The 18,715-nt window shown below is 39.7% G+C and overlaps 1 protein-coding gene across 1 annotated transcript in view; it reads right to left on the reverse strand.

The window, feature by feature from the left end:
* Positions 1 to 628: 628 nt before the first annotated feature.
* abcb7 (ATP-binding cassette, sub-family B (MDR/TAP), member 7) overlaps positions 629 to 18,715 on the reverse strand; it is a 97,143-nt gene continuing 79,056 nt past the window's right edge. Inside the window, exons 13-16 of the mRNA XM_060832468.1 lie at positions 17,591 to 17,762; positions 9,905 to 10,008; positions 7,369 to 7,476; positions 629 to 3,537 (exon numbers count right to left, since the gene is read on the reverse strand). Coding sequence (XP_060688451.1) covers positions 3,319 to 3,537; positions 7,369 to 7,476; positions 9,905 to 10,008; positions 17,591 to 17,762 — 603 coding nt within the window. The 3' untranslated portion in view covers positions 629 to 3,318. The remainder of the gene's footprint in view (positions 3,538 to 7,368; positions 7,477 to 9,904; positions 10,009 to 17,590; positions 17,763 to 18,715) is intronic.

Raw genomic sequence — 18,715 nt, forward strand, 5'->3', positions numbered from 1 at the left:
ATACATCAAATCCTATAACAAAGCAAAAACTACAGTATTATACAATAATATTACCCCACAAAGAACTAAACCACAAAGCAACTGCTGGGCTCAAATAAAAGAATCTTACTAAACTATTCCATGAATTTTTAAAAATTAAGTGACTTTTTAAAAATTGATTTATTAATTTAAGTACAGGTCGTTCTGTTAAAAAGGCATTTTGTCAGCACAAACTGGCTGTACGAGACTGACGAATTGTGGACATTGTTTGGAGAATGTAAATTTTCTACTGAACGGGTATAGCAATTTTCTATTCGTGATCTTCTACAGTGCGATTCTCTATAGATAGCATGAGGTTGCAGAGGAACACAACTGTTGCATTATAGCAGCACGACCTGTAAAGCATGATACTACTGTTGCTTCACGCATTTAAAAAAAATCCACTTCTTTATGCAGTTTGACATTAAATTCAAAACTTTCAAGTTTGCTTTGGAAAACTTTGTGGTGCGCATTACAAAATGAGAAAACTGGAAAGCAGGAAGAGGTATAAGGCACAATAAACACAACTATTGTCAAAATTTTATTGGGGCTGACCAATTCTATAAATACACACCAATTTTACAGATAAAACGGAGTTTGAAAACATACCAGTTACTGAATAAAACCTTAAAGAAACATTCACGCTTTGACTAAAAATAGTTGACAATTCTTTAAATGGTTCGCAAATAAAGAATGCTAAACTTTTCATCACTTTCATCAAGTGATAATGGAATCCTAACACGTGTAATTACTTCCGTCAGTTTCTGGTTCTTTTTCAACTAAGTAAGTAGAATGGAGCGACTAATGATGAGCATTAGAAATAAAAACATTTATATTTTGTATTTATCCAGTTATAACAGTATTCGGTCATTGGTTCTTTACAACTGCTAGAAGCATATTTTATAAACATAAATATATAAAGATTAATACATCAGGTCAACTTTAATAATATAAAGGAATAAACATAGTATGTCTGTAGCAGTCTTAAGTCAATCTATTCACAAAATCCAGTGAATGTAGAAAGTGGTACAAGAATATACCACATGTCCATAAAACTGGCATTTCAGTTACACTAAGTGAAGGAGGCAAATGGCTCTCAAGTAAAAGGCATAAGAACAAACTAGACTTACAAATGGAACTAAATTCCATAGTTATGTAACCTCAATAAAGTATTGGGTTTCAAAAAGAGGTACTGATGCCATTCATCTAAATGTTTAAAATTTGTTGAGAGAAGATAAATGGTAAACCAGACCACATGAGGGTGGAAATAAAAATATTACCAGGGAAAGCCTGCTTAAGTGTTCGAAACGGAAAGCAAGGACTTCAAAACACTTCTGCATTATATAAATTCTGGACTAATAACTTAAAAAATGTTCATGACTGTTTGTCAACTATAAGCTGCTGACTGCACCAAAAGTACTGTATATCAGTTTACAGGTTTGGTTACTAAATAGGTGAAAGGATCAAGTTAATATTCATTAACTTTGATCTCAACCTCAACATTCAACAGTACAATTGATTTAGAAACTCAGATTGCAAGAATTGGTGTAATTATTTTGCTGATTTAAAAAAATGTCATAGACAAAGAAATAAAATGAAAGGAGGCAGTTAGGCATTCTTGAATTTCAAATTTTACAAAAATAATCTTGTACCAAATATGCAGAATTTAAATAGATCTCCACACAACAATTCCAAGCAATGACGTGCTGAGTTTTGGCTCAATACATGCACTCCTAAGTACACATCTCAGATGCAAACTACTACAGTACAATGATCCAAGCAGAGATTTAGATAAAATGACATAGCAGTATTCTTCATAACGGAAAAACAACAGCAAAGGCACAAATAAAAAGCAATTACAAAGGCAAATCAGTAGCTATTCTGAATCAACATTCGAACTGGTGCTGAAAAAAACAGTAAAGTTACGTGCAAACTGCAGTTTAATATTTCTAGCTGTACGTTTACCAGATTAAATCCACTATTTGCATCTATTACGGCAAATTTTAAAACAAAACGTGTCTCAGTTAAAGAAGAATAAAAAGGCTGTGCATTTTCCTGTAGAAACTGAAACGTCTCGACGTTGGTTTCAGAACTGTTTGCAGAGTTTTGATTCTTAGAGATTAACATAATCAGTTTTCAATCCATTCAAACTTCTCCAAAAGCAATTTAATTCAATTCTGCAAATAAATCCACAAAATCAGACTACAAATGATCACAAAGTAACGTCGCCATTTTATCATAACCATAATTCTAAAGGTAATTGATAATTGCCTTGCACAGATCAGATTAGTTCAAAGGGGTACTATAATTACCCAGTGCTAAACCTCCCAATAACGTTAAGGTTCTTCCATATTCCCAGTCCAGCATCTCTGACATGGTCGTCCAGGGTAATTTAGAGACAAAATCTTCTTTGGGACACACATAAGTGAGGGAAAATAAAATCTCAATAGCAGATAGTTGTTCCTTTATTCCAAATAAAGATGACACAAGGATTTAAAGTGAAGGACATCAGAAAAATGATATACGTATGGATACTGAATTAACAGAATGGAAAATACATCTTGGCAATGTGTTTGAACAGATAAACTATAAAAAGATGTTTTCACAGCCCTTTCACTACACATGACAGGTCATTGATATGCTATCTCAAATTAATAATTAAGAAATTAGCAAACTCATAATTCATTTGAGGTACCATTAATGGACAGTGGACAAATTCAAAATGTGCATTATTGGTAAATATTTAAGGGACATGCTTCATCCTTATGTCTGACATACCAAATATTGTCCCAGGTAGAAACCATCAGAGGTAATGTGGCCTTCAATCCAGTTCCCAACATTCAATATTTATTAAATTTACCCCTGTAAAGATTACAATAATTACAGTGATCTGTTCACATCATAAAAACTGAAGAAAGCACTGATTTAGCTTCACATGACAATTTCTGTTACTTGGTCCATGCTAATACTGATACAGTATTGTCAACAATTACATTTAGTAACTCACCAGTAATGCACATCTGCCTCAAGTTATTTAGAGAAATGAATGGCTGCTACCCACACTGGAACAATTTACTTCATCCATTTTAAAATGACTTGATTTGCTGTTCCATGAAAGGTCTTCCAGCATATTAGGGATACAAAAAATATTTGACCATTTTACTATAAAAATAAAATCCTGCCCTACAAAGAGTAGTTTTGGCTTTCCTGGTCAAAATGGTCTACTCATGCATCGGTACCTAATGATACTTCCAGTGCAAATTGTCAGTGTAGTTTAATGTCCAGTATAAAAACACGGTTTTAACAAGAGCAGTTTCCACAACCTTTTACACTGTTTAGAATCTCTTCCGATAACTTTCGCCTTTCTTCTTCCTTGGATGACATTATTTTCTTCCCTTCTTGATGGTGGGAATTTGAGCTGTTGAACACTCTACTGTTTTGTGCTCGCCACAGTTCAGAGTAAAGGCTGTTGGGTTTGTTCAGGAGAGTTTGATGGGTTCCACGCTCTGCTATCTTACCCTGCAGCAAATTGTAAAGAGTCAGCAAAACACTTTGAATTCAGATGAACTTTGTCTAGGCAGATATTACTAAAGATCCACTGGCATTAATCTATAATATAGTTTGTAAAAAAAACATTCCAATACATTCATATTTGTTGCCAATGTATTTAGGCGTGAAATGCCAATTTCCTTGTTTGAAGTTAATATCCTAGACTCTCAACTTGCGTCAGAATGCTAGTAATCCATTAAAAGATGTTTCCTTCATGATCAAGATCAACTCCAGATCAATCCAGGAGACAATGAATTCAAAGATTATTGAACTATTTGTGGCAGTGAAATATGGTCATCTTTTTTTTTATATAGATATTTTTATTGGGAATTTAACATTTTGACAAATTTACAAAAATAAGCAGAATTTTCAAGCACAAACATTAATATAAAAATAGATCTTAAATATATAATCATCAAAATTCAACTAATTCACAATCATCCAGAGTGTATAGTTGAGTCGCTTACATCCTTCAAATAAGCGAAAATGTTCTCTAATACACTCATACCAGTATGATAAAAAGGAAGCTATTTCCAAACAATAAGAACAAACAAAAAAAAAATTAAACATGTTTGAATGGAGATCTTCCCCCTTGTTCTCAGGGGGCCTTACTACCTTTCCAACGTTCCACCATATCCTCTCCCAAACAGTGTCCCACCCTCGACCCGGGCGCTCCTTAATAGGAATTAGATATAATACCGAGCTAGAGTTAACAGTGAGCGCCCCACCCCCACCCCTCCCCACCCATACCTGAGTATATCTGCTAGCATCAATGCCACGTACAAACACACATAACTATAAAATTACAACTCCAACAGATTACAGTTAAGTATAATAACATAGCAAGGAAGACAACCCCGCTCCCAGAGGCAAAAGTAAAGTAGAATAAAGTATCCATTTCTCCCCACGGAGTGTGGGAGAGGCAAGCCAACATAAATTGTCTCTTACGATTTATTTAACCGAGTCTAAAAGTTTCTTGGCCTCTTCCGATGATCTAAAATTATACTCGGATCCTTCGTGGGTAAAGCATAACGTCGCTGGGTAGCGTAAGGTGTATTGAATATCTAAGTCCCTTAAACATTTCTTCACCTCATCAAACGCCTTCCTTCTTCGTGCCAAAGCCGGGGAGAAGTCCTGAAATAACATAATCTTGGATCCTTCATGAATCATAGCTTTAGGATCCTTTCCAAGCTTTCTGGAGGCATCCAGGAGTATCTGCCTCTCCCTATAACTCTGCAGCCGGAACAGGACCGGGCGTGGGCGCTGGTTTGGGCCAGATCCGCGTACTGCGACCCGGTAGGCCCACTCCACCCTTACCCGGTCAGTTTCAGCCCCCAGGTTTAAAAGCTGGGGCAGCCATCGCTCCAGAAATACTACTAACTGTTCTTTCCCTTCTTGCTCTTGAAGGCCCAGCAACCGAATATTTTTTCTCCGATTTCTGTTGTCAATATCATCGATGTAAATTTCAAAGGCCCGGACTCTCTGCTCCAGAGCTCGCACCTGTTCTGCAGCTGTTTGAGCTGCAGCCTCGGAGGTCGTGGCCTTTAGTTCCGCCCCCTCCACTCGGCCCTGCAGCTCCTCCATGGTTTGATTCTGTTTCTGCAGCTTTTCTTCGAATGCATTCCATCTCTGTCGGGATTCTGCGATGAAATTGACGAGTGTCGATTCCAATCTGGCAATCATCTCTATAAGGCCTGTTTTTACATCAGCTGCAGCCGGAAGAGAGGAGGGTGGGGGAGGGGTCTTTGTTTTCGGAGAGCTGCGGGGTCCCTTTGATTTACTCATTATCCACTCAGTATTAGACTATTTAAATATAATATTCAGCAGCTAATTAAGATTAAAGAAATTTTTTGGGTGGTTTGGCAAGTGTGGTGGGGGCAGGAAACCCACTTTACCCAGGTTTTGGGAAGGGCTCTGTAGACTCAGACTTGCTGAGTCGCCGCCATCTTGGATCTCCAATATGGTCATCTTTAACACGAGACTACTTCTCTCAATTTTTTTGCCAGGTCACATTATTCTATCCAAACATATTTAAAATAATAAACCGTCATAACCTTTCCTGATGATGGTTAATCCCAACCATAAAACTTTACTACTCGGCACTGAAGCATAACCAGATTGCAAGGGGCACAAGGGAGCAAGGCACAGATACACTCCTAACTTTTTCTTTTCGCTCTACCCATGACATAATGCCAAATGCTTCTGCAAAAATATTTATTATATTCATTAACTTTGGTGCAGAGTTTTACACATGCGCCGTATTTAGTCATTGCAGTGGTCAAACTGTGGCTTTAAAAATTAAGATGCCATCTAAATACAGACAAGCACTAATTGCAAAATCCTTCAGACTGAATTTTTTGTGAATTGACAAGGAACGAGTGCTACGTTGAAAAATAAGGTAAGAGTCTGTCATTATTATTTATAACATTTTCAAATATTCAAAATACTATAGGACTGCATAATTGAATTTACAACATGTAAATAGACACATGAGTCTTTGATATTCTGAAAATTGTTTAGAATTGTAGCCATATTAACAAAATGATCTACACATACACAGGTGGCGCTGGAAAGCCTAGTTTAAATAATGCAAGAAATAACACCAGTATACTTTGACAATTTTACAAGACAGTAGGACAACTGCACTTATTGTAGCCACAAGAGGCCACTTTCAGTCTACATCCTTCATAGCTCAATAGATCTACAATTCATAGCCTGCAAACTGTGTCACGAGAGCGTGAATTTATAGTGAGAAAGAATAAAGGAAGCAAGAATATCCAAACAATTAAACAGGTTTTAAAAAGTAAGTTTTCAGAAGATTTGTAGTTCAAGTTGGATATAGGTTTGCTCACTGAGCTGGAAGGTTGTAACGTCTTCAATGAGCCGCCGGGCAAAGCACTGCTGACGTTTCCTGGTTTCTATTTATATATTTGGGTTGGTGATGTCATTTCCTATGCTTATGTCATTTCCCATTCTTTTTTCAGGGGATGGTAAATGGGGTCCAAGTCAATGTGTTTGTTGCAGAGTTCTAGTTTGAATGCCACGCTTCTAGGAATTCTCATGCATGCCTCTTTTTGGCTTGTCCTAGGATGGATGTGTTGTCCCAGTCGAAGTGGTGTCCTTCCTTATCTATGTGTAAGGATATTACTTAGAGTCGGTCATGTCATTTTATGGCTGGTTGATGTTCATGTATCCTGGTGGGTCTCACTTCCTTACATACCGATAAGGAAGGACACCACTTCGACTGGGACAAACATCCATCCTAGGACAAGCCAAACAGAGACAAGCATGAGAATTCCTAGAAGTACAGCATTCCAACTGGAACTCTACGAACAAACACATTGACTTGGACCCCATTTACCAACTCCTGAAAAAAAAAGAACAGGAAATGACATCAGCATAGGAAATGATGTCACCACGGTAAATTACATCACCAATCCAAGGAAACCCAAACATATAAATAGAAAGAAGGAACCACTAGGAGTGCTTCGCCCAGAGGCTCACTGAAGATGTTACCTAGTATAATGGCGAAACGTCTGAAAATGAACCTTCCAGTTCAGCTAGCAACCTACATCCAGGTTTGAAAAACGCAGATCCAATGATTTTAATGGACCTCTATCATTCCTGTAGTTGTACTCCCCTTTCCTTCCATGGGATGATCTTATCCAGACTTTCAGTCACTGTTAGCAATTACAGATAGTTGTAGACTAAAATATAGTTGATATGATGCCCTTCAGCAAATATGAGCCCGCAGCTCTACTGAGGTAACCCAATTGTGGAAATATTCTAAAATATTCCTACCTTATCCAGAACTAGAATTTCATCTGAATCAACAATTGTAGTGAGTCGATGAGCTATAAACATAGATGTACGATGGTGCACCAATTCTCTCATTGAACTGAGAATATTCTGTGGAGAGCAGAGTAGAAATTGATCCCATTATTGCTGCATAGAATGATGGAAATCAAAATCTCACAAATCCATACATTCCTGAAAGTGACAACACAAATGGATAAGGTGGTAAAAAAGGCATATGCCAAACGGTCTTCGTTGTTCAGGGCGTTGAGTGTAAAAGTTGGCAATGTTGCAGCTGTACAAAACTTTAGTTAAGCAACATTTGGAGTACTGTGTGCAGTTCTGATCACCACACCATAGGAAGAACGTGGAAGCTTTTAAGAGGGTGCAAAAGAGACCAACCGGTATGTTGTCTGGATTGCAGTGTATTAAATATAAGGAGAGGTTGAACAAATTTGGATTGCTTTTGCTAGAGTGTCAGCAGCTGAGGGACAACCTGATAGAAGTATATAAAATTGTGATGCATTTTCCCCGATATGGAAATGTCAAATACTAGGGGATATAGGTTTAAGGTCAGTGGATAAGAGCTTAAAAATGTGTTGCTGGAAAAGCGCAGGTCAGGCAGCATCAAAGGAGCAGGAGAATCGACGTTTCGGGCATAAGCCCTTCTTCAGGAATGAGGAGGGTGTGCCAAGCAAGCTAAGATAAAAGGTAGGGAGGGGTGACTAGGGGGAGGGGCTTTGGGAATACAATACGTGGGAGGAGGTAAAGGTGAGGGCGATAGGCCAGAGAGGGGGTGGGAGCGGAGAGGTCGGGAAGAAGATTGCAGGTCAAGGTGGTGCTGAGTCTGAGGATTGGGACTGAGAAAAGGTGGGGGGAGGGGAAATGAGGAAGTTGGAGAAATCAGCGACTCCCACAGCTACCTAGATTACACCTCCTCCTACCCTGCCCCCTGTAAAAATGCCATCCCATATTCCCAATTCCTTCGCCTTCACCGCATCTGCTCCCAGGAGGACCAATTCCAATACCAAACAACCCAGGTGGCCTCCTTCTTCAAAGACCGCAATTTCCCCTCAGATGTGGTTGACGGTGCTCTCCATCACTTCCCGCTCCTCTGCCCTTGAACACCGCCCCTCCAATCGCCACCAGGACAGAACCTCACTGGTACTCACCTACCACCCCACCAACCTCCAGATACATCGTATCATCCTTCATCATTTCCGCCACCTCCAAACAGACCCCACCACCAAGGATATTTCCCTCCCCACTCCTATCAGTGTTCCGGAAAGACCACTCCCTCCGCGACTCCCTCGTCAGATCCACACCCCCCACCAAACCAACCCCCCACTCCCAGCACCTTCCCATGCAACTGCAAGAAATGCAAAACTTGCACCCACACCTCCCCCCTCACTTCCCTCCAAGGCCCCAAGGGATCCCTCCATATCCGTCAGAAATTCACCTGCACCTCCACAAACATCATTTACTGCATCCGCTGTACCCAATGTGGCCTCCTATACATTGGGGAGACAGGCCGCCTACTTGCGGAACATTTCAGAGAACACCTCTGGGACACCTGCACCAACCAACCCAACCACCCCATGGCTGAACACTTTAACGCCCCCTCCCACTCCACCAATAACATGCAGGTCCTTGGCCTCCTCTATTGCCAGACCATGGTAACAGGACGTCTGGAGGAAGAGCACCTCATCTTCCGCCTAGGAACCTTCCAACCACAAGAGATGAATGCAGATTTCTCCAGCTTTATTTCCCCTCCCCCCACCTTTTGTCAGTCCCAACCTCTGACTCAGCACCGCCTTCTTGACCTGCAATCTTCTTCCTGACCTCTCCACCCCATCACCCTCACCTTAACCTCCTTCCACCTATCGCATTCCCAACGCCCCTCCCCCAAGTCCCTCCTCCCTACCTTTTATCTTAGCCTGCTTGGCACACCCTCCTCATTCCTGAAAAAGGGCTTATGCCCGAAGCATCGATTCTCCTGCTCCTTTGATGCTGCCTGACCTGCTGCACGTTTCCAGCAACACATTTTTAAGCTCTGATCTCCAGCATCTGCAGTCCTCACTTTCTCCTCCTTAAGGTCAGTGGAGCAAAGTTTTTTTTAAACAGAGCGCTAGGTACCTGGAATGTGCAGCAAGAGGTGGTACAACCAGATATGATTGCAACATTGAGGGGCATTTATATAACCATATGAACAAACAGGGAATTGAGGAATATGGAGCACGTACAGGTAGATGCAATTAATTTAGAATGGCAACATGGTCAGCGTAAACATGTTGGGGCAAAGGGCCAGGTTCTGTGTTGATCACCTTGATGCCACTTCCTTGATTCATCTCCAAGAGAATGGCGAAGGTCAAATTCACTTCCAAGTAAATAGTTTAAAAATTGCCATTTACTTCCAAGGCTGCATTACCTTGATTTACAAAAAGGGCATTTAATTCATTTGCTGTGAAGGAGAAATGTGTTATAACCGCATCGCAGGGAACACAAAAGAAGTGATATTTGACCAGACACATCAAAAGCATACCTCTTCAGTAATTGAATCCAAAGATGACGTAGCTTCATCGTACAAGATAATGTGAGGGTTTTTTAGAATTGTTCGAGCAATTGCAACTCGCTGCTTTTCTCCTCCTGAAAGAGACATCAGCTTACATTGACCTTAGGCTATGAATGACAAAAGGTCCATTTAAAATGCTTCAGTTCTTCCACAAACATAATACTTAAGGTTAAAGGAAAAAGAAGACAGACTAAAAAGTTAAAAGACTATGAAATGTCATTACATTCCCCGTTGGTTTAATATAATGCCACATTTAAATGTGAAGGCTAAACTATTTTGCAAAATAATTTACCATTTGTATCAGTTACAATCAACATGGTTTTATGCCACATAGGGGATTCTGTGACATTACCCACCGAGATTGAAGTTAGAAAGGAACTAGGGGGATGTAGTGTTTTCTAAGAATAGCAATCTCTCTCTTTTACTGACAAAACTGGCATTTTGGGCCTAGACAGCTTTACAATGTAAATAACTAGAGCTTCAAATGCAGGGTGCTTCTCCATTAAAATGACAGATTACAGATAAGCCATCTGAAAGAACCAGACAAGTTACTGATCACACATCATGCAAATATACAAGTCAACAACCTGTTTCTCTCTCCATAGATGCTGATAGTTTAGAGCATTTAACTTTTCATTTCAGTTTCCAGCACCCATAGTATTTTGCTTTCAAATAAAAGTTACTCTTCAGTGGTTAGCTGGGAATCCAAATGCTGAATTAAACATATGAAACACAAATCCCTATTATTTTCAAATTAGAAGGTTGCTTCATGAAAATATGGAATGTTCAGGGGAGAAAATAGCAAACAATAAAAGATCAAGGGAGATTGGGGGAAAATATTTTCCTGTCTTCCTTACTGGTTTGTAAATTTTATAATATGACAGTAGCACTCAGCTGGTAGTGTGGCCGAGCAGTCTAAGGCGCCAGATCCAAGTTCCAGTCTCGAAAGGGGCGTGGGTTCGTATCCCACCACTGCCCTTGTAGTCCAGCAAGTAGGTTAGTTGTTTTTCAGGATGTCCAAGAATGTCGGGAGGCTGTGGAGAAGGTAGCACTGACAGGGAATACTTGCGGACACAGAGTTGGGCTCAAGTGTGTATACTTCAATGCAAGAAGTATCAGAAATAAGGTGGGTGAACTTAAGGCGTGGATTGGTACTTGGGACTACGACGTTGTGGCCATCATGGAAACATGGATAGAAGAGGGTCAGGAATGGTTGTTGGAGGTTCCTGGTTACAGATGTTTCAGTAAGATTAGGGAGGGTGGTAAAAAAGGAGGGAGTGTGGCGTTGCTAATTAGAAATGGTATAATGGCTGCAGAAAGGCAGTTTAAGGGGGATCTGCCTTTGGAGGTAGTATGGGCTGAAGTCAGAAATAGGAAAGGAGCAGTCACCTTGTTGGGTGTTTACTAAAGGCCCCTCCAAAAGCAGCAGAGATGTGGAGAAACAGATTGGGAAACAGATTTTGGAAAGGTGCAGAAGCCACAGGGTAGTAGTCATGGGCGATCTCAACTTCCCAAATATTGATTGCATCAAGTAGATTGGATGGGGCGGTGTTTGTGCAGTGTGTCCAGGAAGCTTTTCTAACTCAGTATGTAGACTGTCCGACCAGAGGGGAGGCCATATTGGATTTGGTACTCGGTAACGAACCGGGACAAGTGATGGGCTTGTTAGTGAGTGAGCATTTTGGTGATGGTGACCACAATTCTGTGACTTTCACCTTGGTTACGGAGAGAGATAGGTGCGTGCAATAGCGTAGGTTTTACAACTGGGGGAAGGGTAAATACGATGCTGCAAGACAGGATCTGAGGAGCATAAGTTGGGAGCATAAACTGTCAGGGAAGGATGTCATTGAAATGTAGAACTTTTTCAAGGAACAGATACGATGTGTCCTTGATATGTATGTACCTGTCAGGCAGGAAAGAGATGGTCATGTGAGGGAACCTTGGTTGATGAGGGAGGTTGAATGTCTAGTAAAGAGGAAGGAGGAGGCTTACATAAGGTTGAGGAAACAAGGTTCAGACAGAGCGTTGCAGGGATACAAGATAGCTAGGAGGGAGCTGAAGAAAGGGATTAGGAGAACTAAGAGAGGACATGAAAAATCTTTGGCGGGTAGGATCAAGGATAACCCCAAGGTCTTTTATGCGTATGTGAGAAACATGAGAATGACGAGAACGAGGGTAGGTCCGATCAAGAACAGTAGTGGGAGACGGTGTATTGTGTCGGAAGAGATAGGAGAGGTCTTGAATGAGTATTTTTCTTCAGTATTTACAAATGAGAGGGACCGTATTGTTGAAGAGGAGAGTATGAAATGGACTGGTAACTAGAGGAGATACTTGTTAGGAAGGAAGATGTGCTGGGCATTTTGAAAAACTTGAGGATAGACCAGTCCCCTGGGCCTGACGGGATATATCCTAGGATTATGTTGGCAATGATCTTCTTGTCTTCACTGTCAACGGGGTGGTACCAGGGGACTGGAGAGTGGCGAATGTTGTGCCCCGATCAAAAAAGGGAATACAGATAACCCCGGGAATTACAGGCCAGTTAATCTTACTTCGGTGGTAGGCAAAGTAATGGAAAGGGTACTGAAGGATAGGATTTATGAGTATCTGGAAAGATACTGCTTGATTAGGGATAGCCAGCACAGATTTGAGAGGGGTAGGTCTTGCCTTACAAGTCTTATTGAATTCTTTGAGGAGGTGACTAAGCATGTGGATGAGGGTAGAGCAGAGGATGTAGTGTTCATGGATTTTAGTAAGGCATTTGACAAGGTTCCCCATGGTCGGCTTATGCGGAAAGTCAGAAGGCACAGGATAGTGGGAAATTTGGCCAGTTGGATAGAGAACTGGCTAACCGGTCGAAGTCAGAGAGTGGTGGTAGATGGTAAATATTCAGCCTGGAGCCCAGTTACAAGTGGAGGTCCGCAGGGATCAGTTCTGGGTCCTCTGCTGTTTGTAATGTTTATTAATGACTTGGAAGAGGGAGTCGAAGGGTGGTCAGTAAATTTGCAGACGATACAAAGATAGGAGTAGTTGCAGATAGTGAGGAGGGCTGTTGTCGGCTGCAAAGGGACTTAGATATGATGCAGAGCTGGGCTGAGGAGTGGAATTCAACCCTGTCAAGTGTGAGGTTGTCCATTTTGGAAGGACAAATAAGAATGTGAAATACAGGGTTAATGGCAGGGTTCTTAGTCAGGTGGAGGAGCAGAGGGATCTTGGGGTCTATGTCCATAGCTCTTTGAAAGTTGCCACTTAGGTGGATAGAGCTTGTAAGAAGGCATATCGTGTATTAGCGTTCATTAGCAGAGGGATTGAATTCAAGAGTCGTGAGGTGATGTTGCAGCTTTACAGGACCTTGGTAAGGCCACATTTGGAGAACTGTGTGCAGTTCTGGTTGCCTCACTTTAGGAAAGATGTGGAAGCTTTGGAGAGGGTGCAGAGGAGATTTACCAGGCTGTTGCCTGGAATGGAGAATAGGTCGTACGAGGATAGGTTGAATGTGCTAGGCCTTTTCTCATTTGAACAGCGAAGGATGAGGGATGACTTGATAGAGGTTTATAAGATGATCAGGGGAATAGACAGAGTAGACAGTAAGAAACTTTTTCCCCAGGTACAACAGAGTGTTACAAGGGGACATAAATTTAACTGAAGGGTGGAAGGTATGGGGGGGAAACGGATGTCAGGGGTAGGTTCTTTACTCAGAGTGGTGGGGGCATGGAATGCGCTGCCTGTGAGAGCGGCAGAGTCAGAATCATTGGTGACCTTTAAGCAGCAATTGGATAGGTGCTTAAGCTAGGACAAATGTTCGGCACAACATCATGGGCCGAACGGCCACTTCTGTGCTGTATTGTTCTATGTTCTATGATTTAATATCTGGGAGCTAACATTCTAGATGAATTATGTAATTTGAGGGAAAATTTTCAACTCAAGACTACATTCAAATACAGAGGAAAACTAAATGACTGATCCATCTGCTTTTTAAGAGTTGAAGAAAAAACACATTTTGCATACTCTATGTGGATTCAACGTGTGCCCCATCAAACAGAGTAGTGTCACTGCTATTAATTGTTATTTCAGGGCTCTACTACAACAATGTAACAGAGAATAAAGGACACAGCCTCCAATTTTTAAGAGGGAAACTCTATCGATACAAGCAAATACTGATGGAAAAAGGTCATATTTATCCCCTATTGTGTTAACTTCTGCCTCACAAAGGTGATGCAAGGTGCATAATTTATTGTATTTTATCATTATTTATTTTAGAAGTTTGAGGTGAGTCAATGGCATGAGTGTTTTGGTTTGTGTGTCTGAATGGGTTTAAGGATCAACTTGTACATGTTGCTATAGCACTGGTGATTTTATAACATTGGTCTTAAATCAATCTGTTTTCTTGAAGGTGAATAGTAATTTGCTTACATTACTTTGAGAAAGCTTTTACGTGCAAACAAACAACTGTGCATTAGGTTTTCAGTTTGGAAGGGAAGAGATTGTTTTTGTTCTCTCTGTTAGGGGAAACATCCATGTCTTGGGAAAAAAAAGATTTCAGTTGGGCAGCTTGCAGAAGTCTCACTGAAGCTGGATAGGTAAAGCAAACAAGATAGTTTAGTTTGGAACTGTAACAAAATAAGTTAGCTCAGTGTAAGGAGTTAAGTTTTAAAGTTCCAGACTAGAAGTGTTTGGTTCATATTCTCAAGACTGGGAATTGAAGCTACAATTAAACTAAGCCCAAAAGATCAAATAGAAAAGTGAATTTTTTCTAGTGTGTGCTGGAAAGGAGTGCTTTAGAGATTAATGTGATTACATTTTACTATGTGTTTCAAACTCTTTAAACATGTGCCATACATAAATATTTTAAATTTATCATTTTTACCTTCATTTCCTTTGCATAATAAACTTATTTTATTGTAAAAACCAATCCGTAGCATTGTATACATGTTTCAGCAAAAGACCACCTCTCAAAGAAAAAGAAATGATCTATCAAGCCACATTTCACTTTGGGATCTGATTTGTCTCCTAATAACATTAACTGGGATCATAACACATTGTTCATCAGAGCTCTGAACTACTCAATTTTTGCTTTTTGTATGGTTTTCACTAGTTACGTAAAAACGTGTAAATGGACTTGCATTTCTAATGCTCAAGTACAAGTACAGAAAATTGTAATGTTTAAGGTAAAAGAGTGATTTGGTTTAGATATATAGCTATATTATCAAAGTTGTTTATCTTGCACTCCATGACAATTTGCAAAAAACACGAATGTAAAGGGAAAGGTACACTTATTCTGTTGAAGAGAATGATTGGCTGGCAAGAGGATTTTGATTAGAAAAGGCATCGTCATGGAGAATACATCAGTTAATATTTAAATTTTAAACTAGGCATGTTGATGCTCATTAATCAAGGCATTGGGCTGTGATGAGAACCAGAGAATGGCAGTGCCCTATTCTGGTGAGTTGAAATAGTGGCAGCGTGCATCTGTTATTTGTGTTTGCAAAGATCAGAGCCTGATACATTAATACATATGGCTTTCTATTACATGGAAGTGTGCCATACTGAAGGCTCAAATGACCATCCTAAACTGATGGTCAATGTAATCCTACACACACACAAACAGGATTATCCAGTAAACGGTGCCAATCGCAGAATCAACCTAAGTTGACACTGTTCAGAATTTTCCAAGTGTGGGCTGGTTAGGTGTGGTCTGTTTCTTGCTTTTACAAACAGTCAAAGAAACAGATTATTGGAAACAATGTGCCAGTTATTGAAATGTACAGCCTGCAATTACACCAGCATTGAAATTCCTCTACCACATTACTCATTTGTGCAACAAACAAAATGGCTTTATGGTTTGTCACTGGTTTGTCATCCTGTCACTGGTCAATATCACTTTAGGATGATTGCTTGGACTCAGTGTGACACCCTTCCATGAACTGGAAACTACCTATATATTAATACATAGGGCTCTGTTTCCAATCTCATATGGTCAGCACTCCAGGGAGGTTAAAGAAAATGCTTCAAAGACAATCAAACTCTCCTTGAATCAGAGCATCATTGACCTTAATGGCCGAGTGGAACTTGCTATCAATTGCTCAATGTTGACAAATTGCAATTCAAAGCATGATTTAGCTTGATTGCCAAAGTTTTAAAGATGAAGCAGAGTGACAGCAAGGAAGGAAATAAAAACCAAAGCTGTACGTTTAGATTTGGCCTGTTCAGTCACTAAGATGCCTGGCAAAATCTCTATACCCTGACTGAATATTGCCAAATCAAGGGGCAGCTGTGTTGCAGATTGAAAATTGATGGAAAGTGTGTCAGAATTCAAACCCCACTATTGCACGAGCGATCCCAGTGTGAAATATAACCAACTTAATCATGAGGACAGTTAATGTCCAACTGTATTCAGTGGGAAAGATAACATTTATACCAGCTTTCATCAAGGAAACAAAAATTATAGAAACCTTATTTAACGTAACAAAAATGGATTACTAATATGCAAACAAACAATATCCCCTTTAAATTGAAACTCATTCACGAAAAAGGTCAGAAGGGACAAACAGCTTTCTTTAGGAATGTTATGGATTGAAAATACAGGTAAAAATAACTCCCAACGAAAAGGATGACTTCCTCAGGTCTTTGGGGAGATTTTGGTGATGGTATCACATTGTGGTTGACCACGGCAATAGTCAATTCAATAACTGGTCATTCAGACTTAGGTATTGGCATGAGCTAGAAGATTTTGTACTTTGCAGAATCTTTTGATTGTTATGTCTTGTCCACTTAGTGGATGAGATTCATTGTGAAAGAGGCCAAGCAACCTGTACAGCAAATTCTCAATCTAAAATTAGTCTCTCAAAAGACTCAAATCCACCTTTCCAAAACTACATGCTCTCTCAAAACCAATAAGTAACCACAATTCAACTTTTCTTTCAAGTTTAATAAAAACAAAAAAAAACGATTCTTTTAGCTTTGGTTGTTGCTAAGAGTTTCAGAGTCCATTATTAAGGATGAGATTGCGGAGTACTTGGAAGTGCATGGTTATACAGGATTGAGTCAACTGAGATACAAAAATGACAACTCAATTCTCAGTTCAACTCTGTACTGCAGCGTTAAGATTTGGAGAGCTGATAACAACCACGCAAACAAAGTGGATTAAGAACCTACCTTACGGTTCTGCTGCATCACAAGTTGAGCAGAGAACAGTAGCCTTACAGGGTGATTCAAAGCTGGCGGTATCTATGTTGCATATTGCCATAGCTACGAACGTATTCAATTCAACAGTTGATAATGACTTGACTCCTGGCATTCAATCTTACTGTTGGCTTATTACTTTTCCTAACCCTTTATTTGTTTATTAACACACTCTTCTAACCATTTATTCTTTTATAGCACTCCTTGTAAGTGATAGTAACTTCAATGTCTCTATGGCAGCTGGAGGTAATAATTTGAGTGCCTATTAATATAGTTCCAAAAGTAGTAATATTTCCACATACATGTGATAGACAATTGAAACTGTCACCTAGTAAGAAGCCCGACCTACTGGTCTGCAAGTTTAGAATGTATTTCAACAAATTATCTAGGCACGGTTCTAAATATTAATGGAGCTTTTTTAAAATAGGGATAAGGCAAGTACCTTCAATCACAATTTCCAGTCTCCCTTGGACTCACCTGAAAGCTTTAGTCCGCGTTCACCAACCTGAGTGTCATAACCATTTGGCATTCTGAGTATTGAATCATGAAGCCCAGCAAGCTTTGCAACATTGTATACTTCTTCTTGAGTTGAAGTCATGTTCCCATATTGAAGGTTATAAAAGATGGTGTTGTGGAACAGGACTGCATCCTAGAAGTCAAAGAACAAAAAGCAGTAGCAACTGCAAACATACAAAATTCATGAATGATGATCGATTGCATTCATTTCACGTGTAAAACCATAACATGTTAACACACCTAACCACTGCATACTCAAATTAAGCTGCATTTTCCAGTGCAGTAATCATTATCTGATCTTCAAAAGCATAGCATGCATAGAATTTCACTACTGCTTGAAATAGAAATGGATGTTTGACAAAAAGTTTAAACTCTTCCAGTTACTTATAGTTAAAGTGACCATCTGCATTTTTTAGGAATGGTGTCAGGGAAAATTTAAGCAAGAGCAATTGTAGAAACAAGTAAATGATCTTAAGGTACTACTTTGACCCACTTGGAAACAGAAAAACAGGAGTAGGCCATTTGGTCCATTGAGCACACTACTATTTAACATGAGCATGGCTGAATCTCTATCTCAAGACCAAATCAAACGACATTGGAACTGGTGGATGCATTGCATTCTAATTTCTATAATTTGTGATAAGGTGCCCTATGGAAAGGTTATTGCAGAAAATAAAAACTCATTGTAGGGAGCAGCAGATTGTGAGAAGGGTGGCTAGTTACTAGATATGAGGGGTTAAGTGTAAAATGCGTTTTTTTAATAGATATTTTTATTACAAATTTAACGTTTTTACAATTTTACAAAAATAAACAAAATTCTCAATAAACATTGAGATACAATTAAACCTTAAATCAATAATAACCAAAATTTAACAAAAAAAAAACAAAACTCAAATAACTACTAATCTAACCTACAGCTAACCAGAGTGTATAATTAAGTCTCTTACATTATTCAAATGAGAAAGAAAAAAAAACCAACGGATAACAGAAATTGGGGAGTGAGATACATGCTTGGAATATGTAACAAAACCCATATTCGTGTGGGATTCCTCTCCCAATGGGCCCTGGACCAGCCAGGTTCGTAAT

This window comes from Hemiscyllium ocellatum, chromosome 11, assembly GCF_020745735.1.
Source record: "Hemiscyllium ocellatum isolate sHemOce1 chromosome 11, sHemOce1.pat.X.cur, whole genome shotgun sequence".
NCBI classification, from domain to species: Eukaryota; Metazoa; Chordata; class Chondrichthyes; order Orectolobiformes; family Hemiscylliidae; genus Hemiscyllium; species Hemiscyllium ocellatum.